Source organism: Brachypodium distachyon, chromosome 3 (genome assembly GCF_000005505.3).
Source record: "Brachypodium distachyon strain Bd21 chromosome 3, Brachypodium_distachyon_v3.0, whole genome shotgun sequence".
NCBI classification, from domain to species: domain Eukaryota; kingdom Viridiplantae; phylum Streptophyta; class Magnoliopsida; order Poales; family Poaceae; genus Brachypodium; species Brachypodium distachyon.
In genome coordinates this window covers 48,449,302-48,467,364 of record NC_016133.3, presented here as the reverse complement: position 1 = coordinate 48,467,364, position 18,063 = coordinate 48,449,302, and the positions used below count along the sequence as shown (strand labels likewise).

Below are 18,063 nucleotides of genomic sequence, written 5' to 3'. Positions count from 1 at the left end.
TGTGACATCATAAGGCTCTTGTCTGTTGTAGATCATTGACCATAGAGCAAAGAAGCAATCTAGTGCCAGAGCAGGGTATCAAATCGTCTTGCTGCGAGCATATGTGCGACTCTTTGATTGAGAAGATTTTAGAGAGAAAAATAGAGAACTGAAATTGGTAACTTTTCTATATGTTCAATTTTTGTAGGATTACAGAATTTATAAGTCTTTTCTCCCCACTTCACTTGACGATTTAAGCACATCGATGCATGTGCTCCTTGGGAGAGCACTAGTTGTTCCTTTTTCAAAACATATGAGGAAAGGAAAGGGGACGTAAAAAAGAAACGCTTCTTCCCTCTCAGCTATTGCTGGCGTTTCTATTAGGACTTCCGTTACCATTTACCAGTGGGCCCCACACGAGCAAGGCAGGTTCACACTTAAGCTGTGGACCCCACTTGGAACCACGGGCGTGTTCATGTGGGAACTGTGGACCCCACATAGAGAGGAAAAAAACCGTTCGTGTGTGACAACATAAGGCTCTTTGAGAGAAAAATAGAGAACTGAAATTGGTAACTTTTCTCTATGTTTGATTTGTCGGATTACAAAATTTATAAGTTTCTCCCCACTTGACGATTTAAGCACATCAGTGAGTGTGCTTCTCGGGAGAGCACTAGTTGTTTCTTTTTTTCAAAACAAGAATATAAAGTGCAATGACTTTTTTAATCTTCCATACAGATTACGAACTATTTTCACACGTTGCTCCGGTCAACAAATCTAAAGTCAGTCCTATTGTGATTTGTTTGGGTGAATTCTTTTTATGCCAGTTTGTCATGGTTTATGTCTCGTAGTTGTACTACCCTAATTCCGATCTTAAGGATGTCGTGTATATTTGTGCGGTTTGTACGACCATGTATTGCGGTGTACGCTATGTTTGTAATGTCTTCTCATCTTTGTACAGTTTACTGCCCTTTTATTATCATAAATGATTTATTTATATTGTCTTGTTTCTGATAAGTGTACTACCTTAATTGTATTCTTGTATTATCTTGTGCTAGCTCATAGTTGTACCGTATTAAATGCTATTCCCTCCAGCCGGAATTACTTGTTGTAGATTTAGTACAAAGTTGTACTAAATAAGTTATAAGTAATTCGGGTCGAAGGAAGTATCTTTGTTTATACTGTATAATGTCTTTCTACTACATGCATCCCTTGGTAGTACTGCCTTCGCCTTGTACTACCTTATTGTATTTTTTTTTCATAATAACCAGAAAACAAAAGTATCTGAAAAAATCAATGAAAATATGAGACCAAAATCCGTAAAGAAAAACACTCAATTAAATCGGAGCAAATGGAGGCCTCAAGGCTCAGGCTCTCAGTGTGCCGAGCACCATCTAAAAGGCTTTGTTTGTCTCACCCCTTCCTTTCATTTATTTAGAGGAAATGGCAGAAATTTAAAAAATAGTTCATTTTCTTCTTAATCGTTCTCAATCCCCAAATCTAGAAGGATTGAAAGCGAGCCAATAATTACGATCATAAGTAATTGACCACATGTTGCAAGATGGATCTTCCAGCTGAAAAGTGACAAGGCCTCTTAGAATTATTTTCCGATGTAATAACACCCGTGGTCCAACTAGTTGAGAGGTGGGAGAATTTAGTCAAACTTCTTGTAAAATAGGGTGGGCTAGTCCTAATATTTGAGATGCGGGAGCAAAAAGGTCCAGACCAATCAGGAGATGAAACGTGGACCATTTAGTCGGGTTTTTTTTTGCTTAAAACCTCCTAGATCTTCTTAATTTTTCTCGCGGATTCTCTCTAAAGAAGCACATTGTCACAATCTCCATTCCTCTCCCCCCTCCCCGGCCCACTCGAACCCTAGATTTTTGCCGGCCACCGACGGCGACAATTTGACCGGGCGGCTGCCGTATTAGAGCAAGCAGGTTGTGAGTGAGCGTTAATGAGGACGAATATTGGGACGGAGCGGATTTACACTCGGGCAAATGGGCGGCGGCGACGTTGGAGCCGGAGTCGGCAACGATAGCAAAATTTGGCGTGAAGAGGGCGTCGACGGCTGGGCAAAGTTTACCGGCAAAGCCTATTGGGATTTAAGAGCATGCTCCAAGGTAATTTTGCATCTTTCTTGTGATTTCACCGGAATAAGTCTACCATAAACTCTAGGCTCGGGTGGCATTGTCTAGATCGCCACTGCCGAGGAGCTCCTTGATCGCCTGCGGCGTCGTCGAGGCGCCAAGACGAAGATGTTTCCTGGAGAGACGAAGTGATGTGGGCTTTTTTTTAAAAAATAATCTCTATGCATGTGTCTGGTTACTTTTGTGTTAACTGTTCCATGCGGGGATTCTCTTTGCTAAAATTACAAAACGGTCAGACAGACGTTCAGGATGATGCCACGTCTTCATTCGGACTATCTTGCACCTTTTTGATCCCACGTCTCAAGTATCAGGACTAGACCACCCCATTTTTCACTAAGTTTGACTAATTTGCTCACACCTCTCAACTATTTGGACTTGTGGTGTTATTACTCCCTCTTATACTAAATTCTTGACTCAAATTTTTCCAAATATAAATGAATCTATTATTAAAAAACATCTAGATACATGTAATATTTCGATAACAATTTAGGATCGGAGGAATTACCTCTTATTTTCCGCCAAACAACACCCGAAAGATACAACTACGAAGTCTTTTGTTTTCGAGGGATAGAAAGTCTTCTTTTATTTGAGAGAACAAACTAGCAACTCTGTAGAAGAAACAATTTTATCTCTACACCTGACGGGAAGCACCAACTGAAACAGGCCTACCAGGCCCAGCAACCTGCACGGCCCGCTGCCCCCATTCTTCTTCTTCTCTGCCAAGAAATGCTACTCCTAAAACTATCAGATCCGAGAGGGTAGAAACCCACAAACCCCTAACCCAAAACAGCCCCAAATCCACCCCAAAGGTTGGTCGTCACCCATGGCCGGCGGCGGACAAGCGGCAGTCTCGTTCCTGACGAAGATCGCGAAGGCGGCGGCCGGGGTCGGCCTTGCTGCGTCTGCGGTCTCTACGTCCCTCTACACGGTGGACGGCGGGCAGCGGGCGGTCATCTTCGACCGCTTCCGCGGCGTGCTCCCGGAGACCGTCTCGGAGGGTACCCACGTCCTCGTCCCCTGGCTTCAGAAGCCCTTCATCTTCGACATCCGCACGCGCCCACACAGCTTCTCCTCCACATCCGGCACCAAGGACCTGCAGATGGTCAGCCTCACGCTCCGCGTTCTCTCCCGCCCCGACGTCGAACGCCTTCCGGATATCTTCACCTCGCTCGGCCTCGACTACGACGACAAGGTGCTCCCCTCCATCGGCAACGAGGTGCTCAAGGCCGTCGTTGCCCAGTTCAACGCAGACCAGCTCCTCACCGACCGCCCCCACGTCTCTGCGCTCGTCCGTGACGCCCTCGTCCGCCGCGCCGGCGAGTTCAACATCGTGCTCGACGACGTCGCCATCACCCACCTCGCCTACGGGCACGAATTCGCCCTGGCCGTCGAGAAGAAGCAGGTGGCGCAGCAGGAGGCCGAGCGCTCCAGGTTCCTTGTAGCGCGTGCAGAGCAGGAGAGGCGTGCTGCCATCGTCCGTGCGGAGGGAGAGAGCGAGTCCGCACGGCTCATCTCTGAGGCCACTGCTGCTGCGGGCAACGGCCTGATCGAGCTGAGGAGGATCGAGGCCGCCAAAGAGATAGCTGGAGTGCTGGCGCGCTCACCCAATATCTCCTACATCCCCTCCAGTGACAACAGCCAGATGCTGCTCGGGCTCAGCGCCGCCCGGTGAATGAACTGTCACTAATCCTTCAGTTGATTACAGTACTTTAGTAACTTCAGGTGCATCGGAACCATTAGCAATTTATGATTTTATTGGAGAATGTACCCTTATGATGATGATATGATGCTAATAAATTTGCACTTATGGGTGCTGTTATTGAACAAATTCTGCATTTTGGTTGCCCAAATTATGTTATATTTGTGCTTTTGGTAAATCATCTACTTCTGTGGACCTTAACTATGCAGTGATATTGTTATTTCTTAGAAGTAACTTGGATTCTAAATTGTTGGTTATGTATGTTGTTTTTTCTGGTTAAAGTTATGCTCTGTCGAAGTCTTGAAGATATGCTTCTGTTTAAGTCAGACAACGCCACACAATCGTGGATTTCCATAGTACTATTTCTATATTATGCTACTGCCTTCTCTTTGGTAATAGTGTGCTTTGGATCATAGCATTGGACAGTACAATTTGAACCTGTTTTTCAAAATTGGATGAGTATGAGCTATGTGAGCACTGCAGCAGTACAGCTACTTGCAGTTTATTTTGTTTGAGTCTGGATTTTCTGGTTTTGCTGTTGGTAAAGCCCTAGGAGCTACATGTAAGTCAAGTCTGAAGTTTGCCTACGGTTTGAGTCTAAATAACAGATCATTATGGGGATATGATCAATGGAAATTCTGGAATTTGATAGTGTTGCATTTTATTGTAGTGCTCTTAACATGCTTTATGCTTCAGGTATTCATTCCATATTTGCCTCTTGCTGCACGATGTACTATTCTGGAATTCTTTTGCCAGTTCTTGCAGGGTTTAAGAGTTGTACTCCAGTTGATAACTTGCTGTTGTGGTTCTGTTCTGGCAGGGTGTTAATTTAGAGAGTAGTAACGTCTGGGTATTTTGCTTTATTAGGTAGTGGCTTCATGTTGTTTTGCAGTTGACAAACTACATTAGAAACTATCTAGAGATGTAGAGCAAAAGGCCAGAAGCCCCCTGTCTCTTTAGAAAACTTGGTCCGGCCTAATATCTGTAGGCCTGGTGATTTGGTTTGATATTTGGGTTCTATGTTATGTGAAGTGATGGACATTTATAATAAAATCAGCAAACTGTCCATGAAGATTTTAGATCAACAGTACGTTTTAGGTGAACTATCTCTTAACAGGGCCACCCCTTTCTGCTTGTTTAGCTCATGCAATGAATCACTTGCAGCCAACTTGTCGTCGCCAACTCTGAACTGTGCTGATTTGCTAAATTTCTTGAATATCTCTTTCAGTTCCAGTGCCCTTTTCTTTTACATGTGTCCTGTGGTTAGTCATTCTTGTCATTGGGGTTTAGTCTAAAGCGGCTATGGTGCGCCCACACTCATCTGCATTATGCACCTCTTTGATGTTTCTGATACTGACGATTTTCAAAATCTTCCAAACTGGGGTGGACTGTGTTCTCGTGTGAAAATTCATTTGCTGTTTATGTTCTGGAAAAGGACAAATGAGAGTGTTACATACTCCCTCCATTCCTTAATATAAGGCATATTAAGTTTTGTTAAGACGAAGTTTTGACGAAGAGTTACTTTATTAATATGTGGCTTGTAAAATATGAAATCACAACTGTTATGAAGTACTCTTGATAGTCTAGCCATACTAATTTCATGTCATATAAACTACATCTTAACATAGTAATTTGTGGTCAAAGCCTTATCTTAATGAAACTTAATGACATATTTTTCTCATATTTTTTGTTGGACACAATAGTCATATTTGTGATGTTATTTTTCTTGAGAATTTACTCCATGGCATAAAAAAATGGTACATATGAGTCTTTGGTGCATCATTTATCGTGGGCGAGTTTCAGAAAATATATCATTTACAGGTTTTGTCTTCTTTTGGTGTTGATTATTTAGTTGGGCGCCAAAATATTTGTTTTTCATACATAGCTTTGTCGATCGGTCTAGAGCCTCTTTGATTCAAAAGATTTTCATAGAAAAAAAATAGAAGGCTGGAATTCATAGGAGTCCTTAAAAGACTTCTTATACTACTCACCTGTATTTTGTCGGGTTAATGTGGTGTTGATGATTTCTGAATGGTATCACCAATTTACCTATCAGGTTTTTCTGTTGGATGATATCTTCCTAGTCAGTACCTTCTTTTTATTTAAAGCGTAGTCAGCACCTGATGCTAATGTGTTTTTTCTGTTTGTATGTATTTTAATTAACATTTCTACTACTCCCTCCGTCCAACAAAAGATGTCTCAAGTTTGTCAAAATTTGGATGTATCTAAACGCGACTTAGTGTATAGATGCATTCAAATGTAGTCAAAATTGAAACATTTGGACGAAGGAATGTTTGCTTCTTCTATTGCAAGCTCTACTGATGTGGAACTGCGTTCATTTTCTTCTTTTCTCACAAATGTAGTCTCTACTATTTTTCTATACGTTTTTTGGCTCCAACTCCGGCCTGGAATAGTCAATACGGTTTACTCCATGCAGCTAGTGTGTATCTTGTTGTTTGCAATTTCGTTATTTCGATCTTCTTCCTTGTTTGTTTGACGACAAATCAACGGTCTGACAACCGAACTTTCAAAGTTCTTTTTACCCGGACACATATGTTCGACAACCTTAGGTTCTTAATAGTTGGCAACGACTCGTGCGACTAACATTTTGGTTAGCTCAAACCCGAACAAATCTAGTCTTTTGCAGTATCATCACTAAAGACATGAAGATATATAAGATATGAATGACTTACTAATCCTGATGTGATTTAGTTTAATCAAGGATTCTATTGCCTCTGTTTCAGTTTATCCGATCCATGAACTAAAGTGTTGATCTCACGAATAGTTGCTTTTCGAACTGAAATGAATAAAAAATGACAAATTGCGCACTACCCTATCCTCTAGAAGACTAGAACCATTTTCTGCTTCCTCGATAATGGAAAATTGCGGTATTCTTGATTGGACCTTAAAAAAAGGTTATTACAAAAATCAAAATGGTCAAAATTTAAAGTGGAGAAGGCGTTCGGCTTTTCACTGTCAGACTGACTGCACGGCGATGCCGGACAGTCTACAGCACGGACACTCTCCCGTAGTCCACAGTGACACGTCCCATCTCACTCACTCGCTCACCAACTCACGCAAAAGCCAGGGCAGGGCCACACGCCCCCAGTCCCTCCCCATCCCGCTTCCCGAGCCCAAACACACGGCGCAAAGCCAGCAAGCGCGGCGCGGTACTGTGCCCAGAGTCCGGCCGTGCTGTGCTTTGACCACGACCGCGACCCTCCCCCCGTTTGGCCATTTCTTCCCACGCCACCCAGCAAAGCAGCGGAACCTCTCCTCCGCTGGGTCGTCGCCACCACCACCACTGCAGGGCCGAAACCGCGCAGCCATGCTGGCCCGGCCCGCCGTTGAGGCAGGTGAGCTTCCGCCGTCGTCGGCTGCCATGGATCCGGCTTCCGAGGAGCTCGAGCGCCGCAGCCGCTACCTCAGCTCGCTCATCCGCCGCACCAAGCTCAACGCCGCGCCCGCTCCCCCTCCCCCTACTCCTTCGCCGGATCCCGACCTCAAGCTCAAGCTGGAGCTGGAACTGGAGCGGGAGCGCTCCGTCATCCGCCGCACCAAGCTCGATGTCGCACCCGCCCCGCCTCCTCCTACTCCTCCCCCGGAGCCCGAGACGAAGCTGGAGCTGGAACTGGTGCCGGAGCCGGAGCCTAGGAGTCGGAGCCTCGTGGTGGCCAAGGCGGTGGTGGAGAAGAGGGAAGTGAAAGATGGGGACGGGAAGGGAAAGGACAAGGGGAAGGAAGAGAAGAAGGTGTCGGTGCGGGTCCGGGCGACCGACATGCCGCTGCCCCTGCAGCGGCGCGCGATCCGGCTCGCCCACGACGCCGTCGCCGCCACGCCGCGGGTCGACGGCAAGCGCCTCGCCCTCGCGCTCAAGAAGGTATACCATCCATCTCGCACATTGTACTTGTGTCGAGCACATTGTGATCGTTTGTTATCGTGGTCGTGGATGTGGATACAGAGAAAATGCAGTGATGCAGAGGTAGTGGATTTATGTGTATGGCCTGGATTTAGGAACTTAGAAACGCACCAATGTTGCTGGTCGGGTGTTGTTCATGTTGCACTTTTTGGATGTCTGACAGTCTGAGGATGGTGCTACACATTTGGCTCATTTGCCAATTGGTTAGAATTAGGAGGCATGGATGGGGTACATGGGTGTTTTTGGTTTAAGCCCTAGTCTACCCTACCAGGTTTTGTTTGCCCATAACTTGGCCAGTTCTGGCAACAAAACAAATGCTAAAATGGTCAATGGAGGATGGGCATGCCAAAAAATTGCTTGCCGTTCAAACAAGGGTGATTTTTTTTCTCATGACAAAAAAATTGGCAAGGTAGATTTAGGACAGAAACCAAACATAATATCTACCAAGAAAGCATGGAAACCCAATGCTCAGGTGATAAATCAGGATCTGTATAATCCTGGTCTTGTAATGCTGCTGGTTGCAGTCTTGCAGATCGGGTGCAGGAAACTGGGAGTGTTTGTTGATTGTTCCACTCTAGTTGAAGAGATGATCTGAACAGAAGAGGAAAACGGTGATTGGAAGCCAATCATGGAATGTCAAGTAGAACTAACTTAGCAAGAATGGATGCACAAGCTAATAATCGAAAGGAACATGTTGAAAAAGTGGTGTCATTATTTGTTATTTTTCTGTTTCTGTTGGAGATGAGCATTTGGTCCAACATTGGAAAATTTACCTTAATCCCTCCTATGAGAAGATAGCTTTTTCCTTGTAGTAAGTATTAATTGTTCATGTACAATTATGTGACTTTCAGCATAAGTTAGCTAGCTATGGTAAATGGCGATTTTGTTTTCGACCATATGTTATATGAAATTGTTTCTTCCCCATTTCCTGAGTAGAATTTCCCATTGGTACATATTGTTCTAACCATGCCTTTTATTTTGTCAGAACTTTATCAAGTTGTTTTTCTTTCACAAGCATTTCCCAAAATGGCCTTGGAACTATTCTTCCAGACATCTGATTCAAAGCATCAGGGAGCATGTGATCAATCTAGACTGCTTTATCCTCATCATTTATAACATTAGCTAGAATGGATCATCTGAATGTATCTTTTAGATGATGATCTGAATAGGTATACAATATTGGATGCTTGGTAAAACATGTGTGCTTTCTCATCTATGCATGTACTACTGTAATTTCACTTATGATTCCCTCCGATACTAAATCAGCGACACTTATTATGGATCGGAGGGAGTACTACATTAGGACTGGCATGGGTGTGTATCATTGTGAACATCCTAACTTGTTGACATTCGTGTGTATGGATGTGCCACAAAAGAATCTTGATGTGCTTACCTCAACATCTTGTGCAGTTGTCAGCACCACTTTGTTAGGTAATATTGTTTTCATTTGTTCGCAGGAATTCGACATGGCATACGGCCCTGCTTGGCACTGCATTGTTGGGACGAGCTTTGGTTCCTATGTCACTCACTCTGTTGGAGGTTTTTTGTACTTCTCTGTCGACAAGGTCTACATTCTTCTCTTCAGAACCGCTGTTGAGCCATTAGGCCATCTACGGTAAAACCTATAATCGGTTTATTAGGTAGTCTAGAATCTAGATGCTCTGTAGTCTGTGTTGGAACACCTAACATGCTGAATGTAGGATGATCTCCATGAAAATATGAACAACCAATTTGCTGTAACCTCCATGTATTACGCTCTTGTCTACCATATAAGCGCTAGCACTTGTTAACTTTAGAAGCTGTGCTTGAATCAGTTTCTCAGTTCCTCGGTATGAGGGAGATTCCAGGGAAGTTCTGTAACTTCGGGCGCCTTCGGCTTAGGCTTCCAGGGATGTTCTGTAACTTCGGGCCTTCGGCTCCCTGCAAATTCTGTAGCATCTTGTAACGTGAGCTGCTAGCCTAAATCGGCAGAGCCTTGCTGTTCTATTGAATGACTTCATCTTCCGTGTTACCGTGCTTTTTGGATTTATAATGTCCCCAAGTGTTGCCAGTAAAATAATTATAATTAAAAAAAACACTAGATTGGTCTTAAGAAGAGTTAAAAACCAGTCCTACGTGAAACTGAATAAGGATGCATCTTAGCAACATACACTGAAAAAACTGGTCATCTTCATCGTTCAATCGGTTCAGTCAGATTCTCATCCAGTCACATTTTCACATGTAAACAGAAGGAGGAGCAGCATTGAGAAACAGGTGGTCTACATGCAGTCTGAATATGCATGCATCGTAACAACAGGCAGTGCATTTCCCTAGCGTCGTAACTCAACTCTCGTATGCGATCAAGAGCAGGACAGCTGAATCGACCGGAGGCGGAGCACACAGCAACTTCCACGTACGTACGGCGGGAGATCATCCCAGAAGAGCGATCGAGACCAGTCCGCCCAAAAGCACCGTCACGATCGCGCGCCGGGCGCCGGTCCCGCAGCGGCCGCCGCCGTTGGACGACGGATCGGGAACGCGGCGGCGCGGCGGCGGGACCGCGGGCGGCGGCGGCGGCGCCTCCACAACTGCGATGCACACGAGAGAAAGAGAGAGAGAGAGCATCAAAATGCGTTGGAGGCGCGCGCATATATGCGCATCGGTGGGAGGGACTAATGAGTAAACGTACATACATATATATATATATATATATATACCTGGCTCGGAGGTGCCGGTGGCGCTGGAGCGGCAGCCGACGGGGAGGCCGCAGCGGGAGGGGAGCCTGAGCGTCTGCTCCCTGGTGACGTTGAAGGTGAAGAGCATCCCGGGGTCGGCCAGCAGCCGGCAAAGGCACGGCATCCCCGCGCCCGCGGCCCGGCTCAGGGCCGTGCAGCAGGTCTGGGCGGGGCGCTTCGCCGACTTGAGGTACGCCGTGCACGGCAGCACCTCCTCCAGGCACGGCAGGAGCGGGTCCGGGGCCGGCGCGGGGGCGGGGGCGGGGATGCTCGCGCTCGCGCCCGCGTCGGCACGGATGACGACGGCCAGGACGCAGAGTCTCGAGACGGCGAGGAGGAAGAAGATTAGCGCGGCGGAGCAACGCATCGTGTGGGCTCAGGATCCGGGGCGGACGATTTGATCGGTCGATCCAGACGATCTGAGGTTTGTTTTGACTCGTTAAGTCTCTGTGATCGCAGAGCTGGCATGCAGGATCATCACATGCAGACATGCTGATCAGAATGTGCATGCGCAGGAGGCCGTTACCAACTCATGGTTTCTGTTAAAAGGCGGACGCCACTTGGTTACGGGTGAAATATAGGCGTGCAGGAGATGTACAACGAGTGAACGCAACCATTTCTACCGTGCTTTGCAAAATATTTCTGTTTCTCGTCTCAAATAGTATTTCTAATTTTTTTTTACAAACTGTTAATCTCAGTACTGATCTATCCTCACGGTTGAATTCGTCTTCACGAAGGAAAATTAGATCTCACTTGGATATGCTAATTACGACTTGTTGTATAGTGCTTAATGCTTAGCACTGAAATGTTATCACCTTACTAGTTAATAAATGATTTGTTATTAGACAATTCAATGTTATACGGAGTACAAGTTTGGAGTATAGAGATGTTAACAAGAGACCATTCTGTTAGCCATGCAAGCACTGCCTGGATGCAGAGTGATACTGAATACCTGATAACCATGCCACTGTAACCTAGTAGTACCTTTTTTTATTCGGTTTTGCTATTGATAAGTTGCCTGTTTTTTAGTTAGAGATCAATCGATATGTTAAACATCAGATCTTAATCCAACGATAGAAAGTGAGAGATGAGAGAATAAGGATGACCCTCGTATCTTAATTCAATGGACTTGAAACGTCGACTAATATAGACTCATTTCTTAAAAAACGGACGATTTAGAAATAACCACACCCTTTTTTATTTGTCAAAATAGTCAACATAGAAATAGTTTTTTGACAGAAGAAGCTTAATGGTGAAAACAGATTTTGAAAACAATGCATTTTGAAATGAAAAGAAAAGAAAAGTCTAAGAGAAGCTCGGGTAACATCAACTTTTTTTAGACCATATGGGTGCATGCATTTTTGGAAGGGGAATCACCAGGTGTAACAGCGATGAGCAACCCAGCTCAGTAGTTCACGCCACTGTGTAGTCCGGTCAAACAACGAAAATAGATGAATATGAAGACAACTTCACACAACCAAGAGCAACAGAAACAAATCAAAAAGCAAAGTAACATAAAAGCTTCAACTTGAAGCTTCCCCAAGGTCCCAGCGCCCGGCTAGGGTAAGCCCGATAACCAACCCCCACCTAGCAGTGAGGTCACTAACAGAGTTCCCGGTCACAACACAAACTGGGGCCTCCAATTTCCAACAACCACGAGAACATGATGATCTCTACCGAAAAAAAGTGAACCCAGAGCACATTGAAGTGCCACTGGAAGATAGGACACTATGATATAAGTTTATGGGCATATAGCCCATGGTTACTGTCCGTCTCCAGATTCTCCCTTGGGTGCCTCCTTGATGTGTTCAGCAGCATCCTCCTGGACACATGAAATTTGAAATTTATAATGACTATAGAGAAAATAGGATGCGAGTGAAAATATGTTTGGGACAAGACATTACCGAGATGTCAGAAATCCAGAGTGTCAGGTTATCACGCAGAAGCTGCATAATCAAAGTACTGTCCTTGTAGGATTCCTCACTCGGAGTGTCTAGTTCTGAGATGGCCTCATCAAAAGCCTGACAAAAGAAATATCGAGCAAGGCTACAGTACTGATAAAATAGTAGACCAGCACAACAGACAATTCTAGAAACCAAACCTGTTTGGCTAGATTGCAAGCATGGTCAGGAGAGTTCAAGATCTCATAATAAAACACCGAGAAGTTGAGTGCCAGCCCAAGCCTAATAGGATGAGTCGGTGCCAACTCTGCCAGTGCAATATCCTGAAAGATTAATATCAACTGAACTGAGCAAAATTCTCAACCAGAAAACAGGACAAATCATACGAGAAAAACAGATTCCTTGCCAAGTAAATTCAATGTTAGGACCATCAAATTCAAGGCAAGAAGAGCACCTGAGCAGCTTTGTATGCCACCATGGTGTTCTCAGCAGCATCCTTCCTCTCAGCTCCGCTCTTGAACTCCGCAACGTACCTATTAAAAATGCAAATATAACCAACCAATTTCAGAATGCAACGAAACGGAACTTGGCAGGGATTATATTCTGGTCATTATTGTGATGCAGTACCTGTAGTAATCACCCTTCATCTTCAGGTAGAAGACCTTGGACTCTGGAGCAGTGGATGAGGGGACAAGGTGGGAATCAAGAAGCTTGAGGATGCCATCACAAATCTTGGTAAGCTCTGTCTCAATCTTTCCACGGTAGTCCTTGATGAGTGTGACACGGTCATCATTGCCATGACTCTCTTCCTTCTGCTCAATGGAGGAAATGATGCGCCACGAGGCACGGCGTGCACCAATAACATTCTTGTATGCAACAGATAGAAGGTTGCGCTCCTCCACAGTGAGTTCCTCAGAGTCAACTGTCTTAGCTACCTTCTCCATGAACTTAACCATCTCTTCGTACCTCTCAGCCTGTTCTGCAAGCTTAGCCATGTACACATTCTCCTCACGGGAAAGCTCCACAGTCTGTGCCATCTCCACTGTCTGTGGTTCTAATAGTCAGCGAAGGTCAATCTGGAGTATTTGGGAGAATTTCAGTTAGCTAAATGCTATTTACCATCTCACTACGACCATACAGAAGTACACAAAACATTGAAGCATTTTATACTACCGTGAAACTTCAACCACAATGTCACTCACTTCAAATCATTTAAACCCAATACATACAGAATCTAAAATTTAGATAAGAATCTGGACCAACTCAAGCTCCATATGAATTCTTAAATTGAAAACATACTAGCTAAGGGCAATAGCACCCAGCTAAATATTTACCCTTACTCCCACAGAAAGTTATAAGCTTACTTTGTTTGATTGTCCCAAGCTTCGCAGTATTCTTAATACACCTCTTCAGACATTAAAAGTACTTAATCCAATAAAACATATACGAAAATACTAGCACCTGCTATCTACTTTCATTCACGGACATAATTATTCCTCGATAAAATGATACAATAAACTACATTTAAACAAAAGATAAAACAGCTATAGCAGAACAGTAAGGAAGATCAAGATATCAAAATTTCAGTTAAGATTAAGCTAGAATTTGACAGCACTATTCAATACCTCAAGTCATTCTTCACAAGACCATGCTTAATCTGGGAAAATGCTTTTCTTTTCTGTAGTACTCAACAAAGCCAACAGGGCTATCTCAAAATCCTTCTAAACCCATGGTAACTTGGCAAATGCCATAGCAAGATGGCACACTGCATGCTGCTATTGACTGATTACTTATCAAGTTAAGTTAGGTGCTTATCGAAAACAAATATATCAGAATCCAGAGCTCGCAGATTTGGTACTATTTCCACGTTAAGAGATTCCAAGTGCTATTGCACCCACTTGTCCCATAGCTCAGAACTAAACTGCCAACCCATCAGTATTCATACACCTATCCACATTCCATTAATCCAAGTGAAACTACCTCCTATCGCTTACAAGTTTATTAGAACAACATATCTGATAACTTGAAATCTTACACTTCCACTCTATCTCGGCCATGTTCCTTATCAACTGAACCATCTTTCTGTAGTCTCTCCCCTCCACTCTCTAGCATTTCCTGTCAGCCTAGCAGTAAAGGTATCTAGATCTCGGCCACACAGCAACTGACAGCAATTTTGTTGGAGAGATGAAAGCTTCTTACATAAACTGGATCACCCGCACTGCCCACCTCCGCTCTTATCACTGTCGTTACCCTTGTCTTTCTTAGGAAGAGGAGCATTAGGCATGCTCTGAAAGAACCCAATCGAGAACAGAGACAGAGAGAGCTGAACCTGGTCCCGGCCCAACCTCACCGGCAACTGCCGCCTTCCCTGTCTGGGTACACCAGCACCACGCCGCTGGAGGGGGCGAATGTGGACTGCGTGCAGACGACGGAAGCCACCGAGAGAGAGCACGACTCGACGGAGCTGCTGCTCAGAGAAGCCAAGGTTCGCCCACTCCCGTACACAAGCTGCCTCCCACAGCCGCTCGTCTTGCGCCAGCTGCCGTAATCCCCGGCTCACGCACGCCGAAGCGGCCAGTGTCCGCGCCTCTGCCCGCCGCAGCACCTCGAACATCAAGTCATCCCCAAGATCCGGCACCCTTGGTGGCTCACCATCCTCTCTTGCATCTGGCGTCAGCTGCTGCTGCTGTGGTGGTTCAGCCTGGGAAGAGGACGATGCACCAGCCTGGGCTGAGCTTGAGGGCCGGTCCGTTCGCTGCTTCTTGGTTGGCTCGTTAGAGCTGCCATCGCCAGCAGCGGGGGGAGCAGGAGGACGAGGAGCCCAGGGATCATCACCCCCCGAGGAATCAGAACGGCACTTCATTGCGGAGAAATCGAGCCCTCGCTTCTTGATTAGAATCTGAACCAGCTGCTGCTGCCTGCGCGCAAACGATCGATCACCTGTAGACACGACAGCTTTATCAATCTTCGCCAGAATTATCCCACGCAAATACGCAATCAACTCTAGAAAATCCCCAAATTCCACCAAACCCACACTACAAACCAGCTCATATTCACCCCGATTTAGCTCCCCGAAACAAAAATAAGACCCCCAAAACAAAAGTATGGACGAATCGACGAGATCCAAGAATAATAATTTGGGAGGAATCGTAGAGAAGTAGTTATACCTGCGCTTTGGCCCTAGCCCGTGCTCTCGCGTTCGAATCGAGGGACGGGAGTATTTCTCTTTCCGTTCTCCCTTCTCGTCGCCGAGCTCCGGCCAGCCTTATAAAAAGGGTAGCCGCCGCCGACGCCTTAGCCGCTGTCTATCCACTGGGAGTTCGACACGTTTCGCTCCGGTACCCAGTCTGTCGCGTTTCCCCGCTGGTAGCTACCTCCGGGGAGGCCTACATGTCATAGGAAGCTAACCGGTGGGGCCAACTATGCAGTGGCGATAAGCGGGTGGCCCCGCGGCCCTGCCTCATCTTTGGGCTATGCCATGGTTTCTCGTTGTGGCGTGTTGGGTGCAGTGTGAAGACGGTCCGGAAATTTGGAAATGGAATGCTGGGGCAAGGCCCAGAAGGCCAAGGCCAGAACCCAGCACGTGGTCCCGCTGAACTGAATGATGAAGGTGCAGTGGCCACTTGCACGTAGACATCATGAAGTCTACATGCAAAAATAAAACAAAAATTCCTTTAATCTCCATTTCATGAAATGTCAAATCCTACGGGAAAAGAAAATAGGAATTACCAGCATAAATTGTTTGGTTGCACACAGAGTAAACAATACTCCCTCCGATCCTAAATTGTTGTCGAAATATGAATGTATCTAGACACTTTTTAAGAATAGATACATCCATATTTAGACAAATTTGAGTCAAGAATTTAGAGTCAGAGAAATATTTTTCTTTTTGCATACAGATGGATGTATGCCTTAGTTGTCATAGATTTAAGAGTTTAACTTGATACTCTGTTCGTTTCTAAATGTAAGAAATTCTGAGTTCGTCTTAAGTTAAATTAAAGTTTGACCAACTTTATAAAAAATATATCAACATCTAGAATATCAAATATGTATGGTATGAAAATAAATATTCATGGTTGATTTAATAAAACTAATTTAGAATCTCAGATGATTTTAGATTTTAGTTGGCTTGCTGACCTACCATAGTCTTTGTTCCTAGCTTTTGTAAATACATAACTCTGTAACTTTTGTGGCTAATTAATACAAGTATTGTCGGGGCCTCTCCTACGTAAAAAAAAAGCTTGTTCAAATTTTAAAAAGTTCGACTTAGAATAAAGTTAGGACTTCTTACATTACGAACACGGGGAACATATGGTACCACAATCTTGGCGAATTAAAAAAAAACGTCTTTTCAAATCTCATCCTTAGAATGTCATTGCAGTGGCATCTTTCAACCCAATGAAGTGGCATTTTTGGAAGATGAGACTTAACAACAGTTCCATTTTTCGAATCTGTCAAAATCGAGTGGGATATATCCTAGATTTAAAGAGACTTTTCCAAGGGGTCTAATCTACTACTGCTAGAATTCCTATGGAATTAAGACGTAGCAATGCAATCCACAAAAAATTTAGAGGATCAATTCTTATGAACCAAAGACCTCTTATAGAAATTCATATATGCTAGAATTCTACAAAATATCCATCGAAATTCCTTCAATCAAAGAGACCCTCAGAGGAAAAATGCATGGATTTAACAATCTAATCCGATCCCTTTTTTGAATTTTCTGTGGATGAAAAACGAGACGAAAGTCTTCTCCACGTGTTTTGATGTTAATTAGTTTGATTGAGCTTGTCATGGCTCCTGTCATTTTCCTCTTTTAGTGAATCGAACTATCCATGTTAAATCTTATTTTTATGATTGCTAATTATCCATTTTGCATATGCTTTCTTATCCCATTCTTGTGTTTTTCATATTCGTACCTTTTTAGAATCCACCCCGAGTGGCATATGTTACCGTTTTGTAAGAGCTAGTTTCAACATCAATGCTTGAACTTTGGTTCAATGAAATTTGGAGCATGCATCACATGATGTGGATTTGTACTTTTGTGCATAAACATAAATGTAAACAAAGTTTCCATGGAATTTCTGCTCCAAGGAAGCAGCTGCTATCAAGTGAGATTCTAGAAGGATTCTTGACTCGGGGCCTCAGGGGTCGTCCCCTCCGAGAGCAATATCCTTCCATATTTCTCATTGTGCGTAACAAGTGTGACACTTTGGCTCCGGATCTCGCTTCCTTCACCCCGAATGTGTTTTTCAGATGTAGCCTTGTTGGACCCAAATTGGTCGCTTGGACTGAGCTCCTTAATCGCGTTATTAATGCAAACCTATCCCCGAAGCGAGACGAGTTCTGATGGAGTCTACATATCAGCGGCGTGCTTTCGATCAAATCAATGTAGCAGATTTTGGTTCATTTTGATGTCCCGATTGCCAATACGGGCCATAGAAATTAAATATTCCTCTAAAGATAAAAACTTTCCTTTGATTCTTACGGCGGGGGGTCATTTTAACTAAAGACAACCTGCTAAAACGGAATTGGAAGGGTAGTTCGAAGTGTAGCTTCTGTCATGAAGATGAGACTATTACACAGTTTTTTTTTCCGGTGTCGTGTCTCTCGCTTTGTGTGGTCAATGGTCCAAATACTCTTCTAATCTTTTTACCCCTCGTGATGTTACTCACATGTTTGGGTCTTGATTGCGGAGGGTCAA

At 44.5% G+C, this 18,063-nt stretch overlaps 5 protein-coding genes across 7 annotated transcripts; 2 read left to right on the top strand and 3 right to left on the bottom strand.

The window, feature by feature from the left end:
• The first annotated feature begins 2,853 nt into the window (after window positions 1–2,853).
• Window positions 2,854–4,010, top strand: LOC100841755 (prohibitin-3, mitochondrial). Its single transcript, XM_003575184.4, has one exon. The coding sequence runs from the start codon at window positions 2,950–2,952 to the stop codon at window positions 3,796–3,798; it is 849 nt and encodes a 282-aa protein (XP_003575232.1). The 5' UTR covers window positions 2,854–2,949; the 3' UTR covers window positions 3,799–4,010.
• A 2,908-nt stretch (window positions 4,011–6,918) lies between these two features.
• On the top strand, window positions 6,919–9,755 carry LOC100842152 (titin). 2 transcript variants are annotated; one of them, XM_010237296.3, is made up of 2 exons: window positions 6,919–7,705; window positions 8,730–9,142. In XM_010237296.3, exons 1-2 carry the CDS (start codon window positions 7,154–7,156, stop codon window positions 8,868–8,870), a joined length of 693 nt encoding a protein of 230 aa, XP_010235598.1. In that variant the 5' UTR covers window positions 6,919–7,153; the 3' UTR covers window positions 8,871–9,142. The 2 variants fall into 2 exon arrangements, with proteins under 2 accessions (XP_010235598.1, XP_010235597.1); XM_010237295.3 differs by lacking the exon at window positions 8,730–9,142 and adding an exon at window positions 9,202–9,755 and having other exon boundaries at window positions 6,925–7,705.
• Window positions 9,756–10,153: 398 nt separating this feature from the next.
• On the bottom strand, window positions 10,154–11,729 carry LOC100841860 (non-specific lipid transfer protein-like 1). Its single transcript, XM_024461462.1, has 2 exons — window positions 10,441–11,729; window positions 10,154–10,311 (listed from the first exon to the last, which is right to left on the bottom strand). The coding sequence occupies exons 1-2, from the start codon at window positions 10,823–10,825 to the stop codon at window positions 10,154–10,156; spliced, it is 543 nt and encodes a 180-aa protein (XP_024317230.1). The 5' UTR covers window positions 10,826–11,729.
• Window positions 11,730–11,932: 203 nt separating this feature from the next.
• On the bottom strand, window positions 11,933–14,558 carry LOC100840843 (14-3-3-like protein GF14-E). Of its 2 annotated transcripts, none has more exons than XM_003575181.4 (6): window positions 14,395–14,558; window positions 12,987–13,435; window positions 12,814–12,892; window positions 12,560–12,682; window positions 12,363–12,479; window positions 11,933–12,280 (listed from the first exon to the last, which is right to left on the bottom strand). In XM_003575181.4, exons 2-6 carry the CDS (start codon window positions 13,394–13,396, stop codon window positions 12,221–12,223), a joined length of 789 nt encoding a protein of 262 aa, XP_003575229.1. In that variant the 5' UTR covers window positions 13,397–13,435; window positions 14,395–14,558; the 3' UTR covers window positions 11,933–12,220. The 2 variants fall into 2 exon arrangements, with proteins under 2 accessions (XP_003575229.1, XP_010235595.1); XM_010237293.3 differs by having other exon boundaries at window positions 13,985–14,557.
• Window positions 14,296–15,688, bottom strand: LOC100841148 (F-box protein GID2). Its single transcript, XM_003575182.4, has 2 exons — window positions 15,527–15,688; window positions 14,296–15,299 (listed from the first exon to the last, which is right to left on the bottom strand). The coding sequence occupies exon 2, from the start codon at window positions 15,220–15,222 to the stop codon at window positions 14,569–14,571; it is 654 nt and encodes a 217-aa protein (XP_003575230.1). The 5' UTR covers window positions 15,223–15,299; window positions 15,527–15,688; the 3' UTR covers window positions 14,296–14,568.
• Between the last annotated feature and the right edge of the window lie 2,375 nt (window positions 15,689–18,063).

Excerpts from the sequence above, each read along its gene's own strand:
- LOC100841755 (XM_003575184.4), top strand. The coding sequence starts at position 2,950 with ATGGCCGGCGGCGGACAAGCGGCAGTCTCGTTCCTGACGAAGATCGCG.
- LOC100842152 (XM_010237295.3), top strand. The coding sequence starts at position 7,154 with ATGCTGGCCCGGCCCGCCGTTGAGGCAGGTGAGCTTCCGCCGTCGTCG. Across the intron at positions 7,706-9,201 it reads TCGCCCTCGCGCTCAAGAAG|GAATTCGACATGGCATACGG; the intron begins GTATACCATCCA and ends ATTTGTTCGCAG.
- LOC100841860 (XM_024461462.1), bottom strand. The coding sequence starts at position 10,825 with ATGCGTTGCTCCGCCGCGCTAATCTTCTTCCTCCTCGCCGTCTCGAGA. Across the intron at positions 10,312-10,440 it reads CACCGGCACCTCCGAGCCAG|TTGTGGAGGCGCCGCCGCCG; the intron begins GTATATATATAT and ends TGTGCATCGCAG.
- LOC100840843 (XM_003575181.4), bottom strand. The coding sequence starts at position 13,396 with ATGGCACAGACTGTGGAGCTTTCCCGTGAGGAGAATGTGTACATGGCT. Across the intron at positions 12,893-12,986 it reads ATGAAGGGTGATTACTACAG|GTACGTTGCGGAGTTCAAGA; the intron begins GTACTGCATCAC and ends CATTTTTAATAG. Across the intron at positions 12,683-12,813 it reads TGGCATACAAAGCTGCTCAG|GATATTGCACTGGCAGAGTT; the intron begins GTGCTCTTCTTG and ends TTAATCTTTCAG.
- LOC100841148 (XM_003575182.4), bottom strand. The coding sequence starts at position 15,222 with ATGAAGTGCCGTTCTGATTCCTCGGGGGGTGATGATCCCTGGGCTCCT.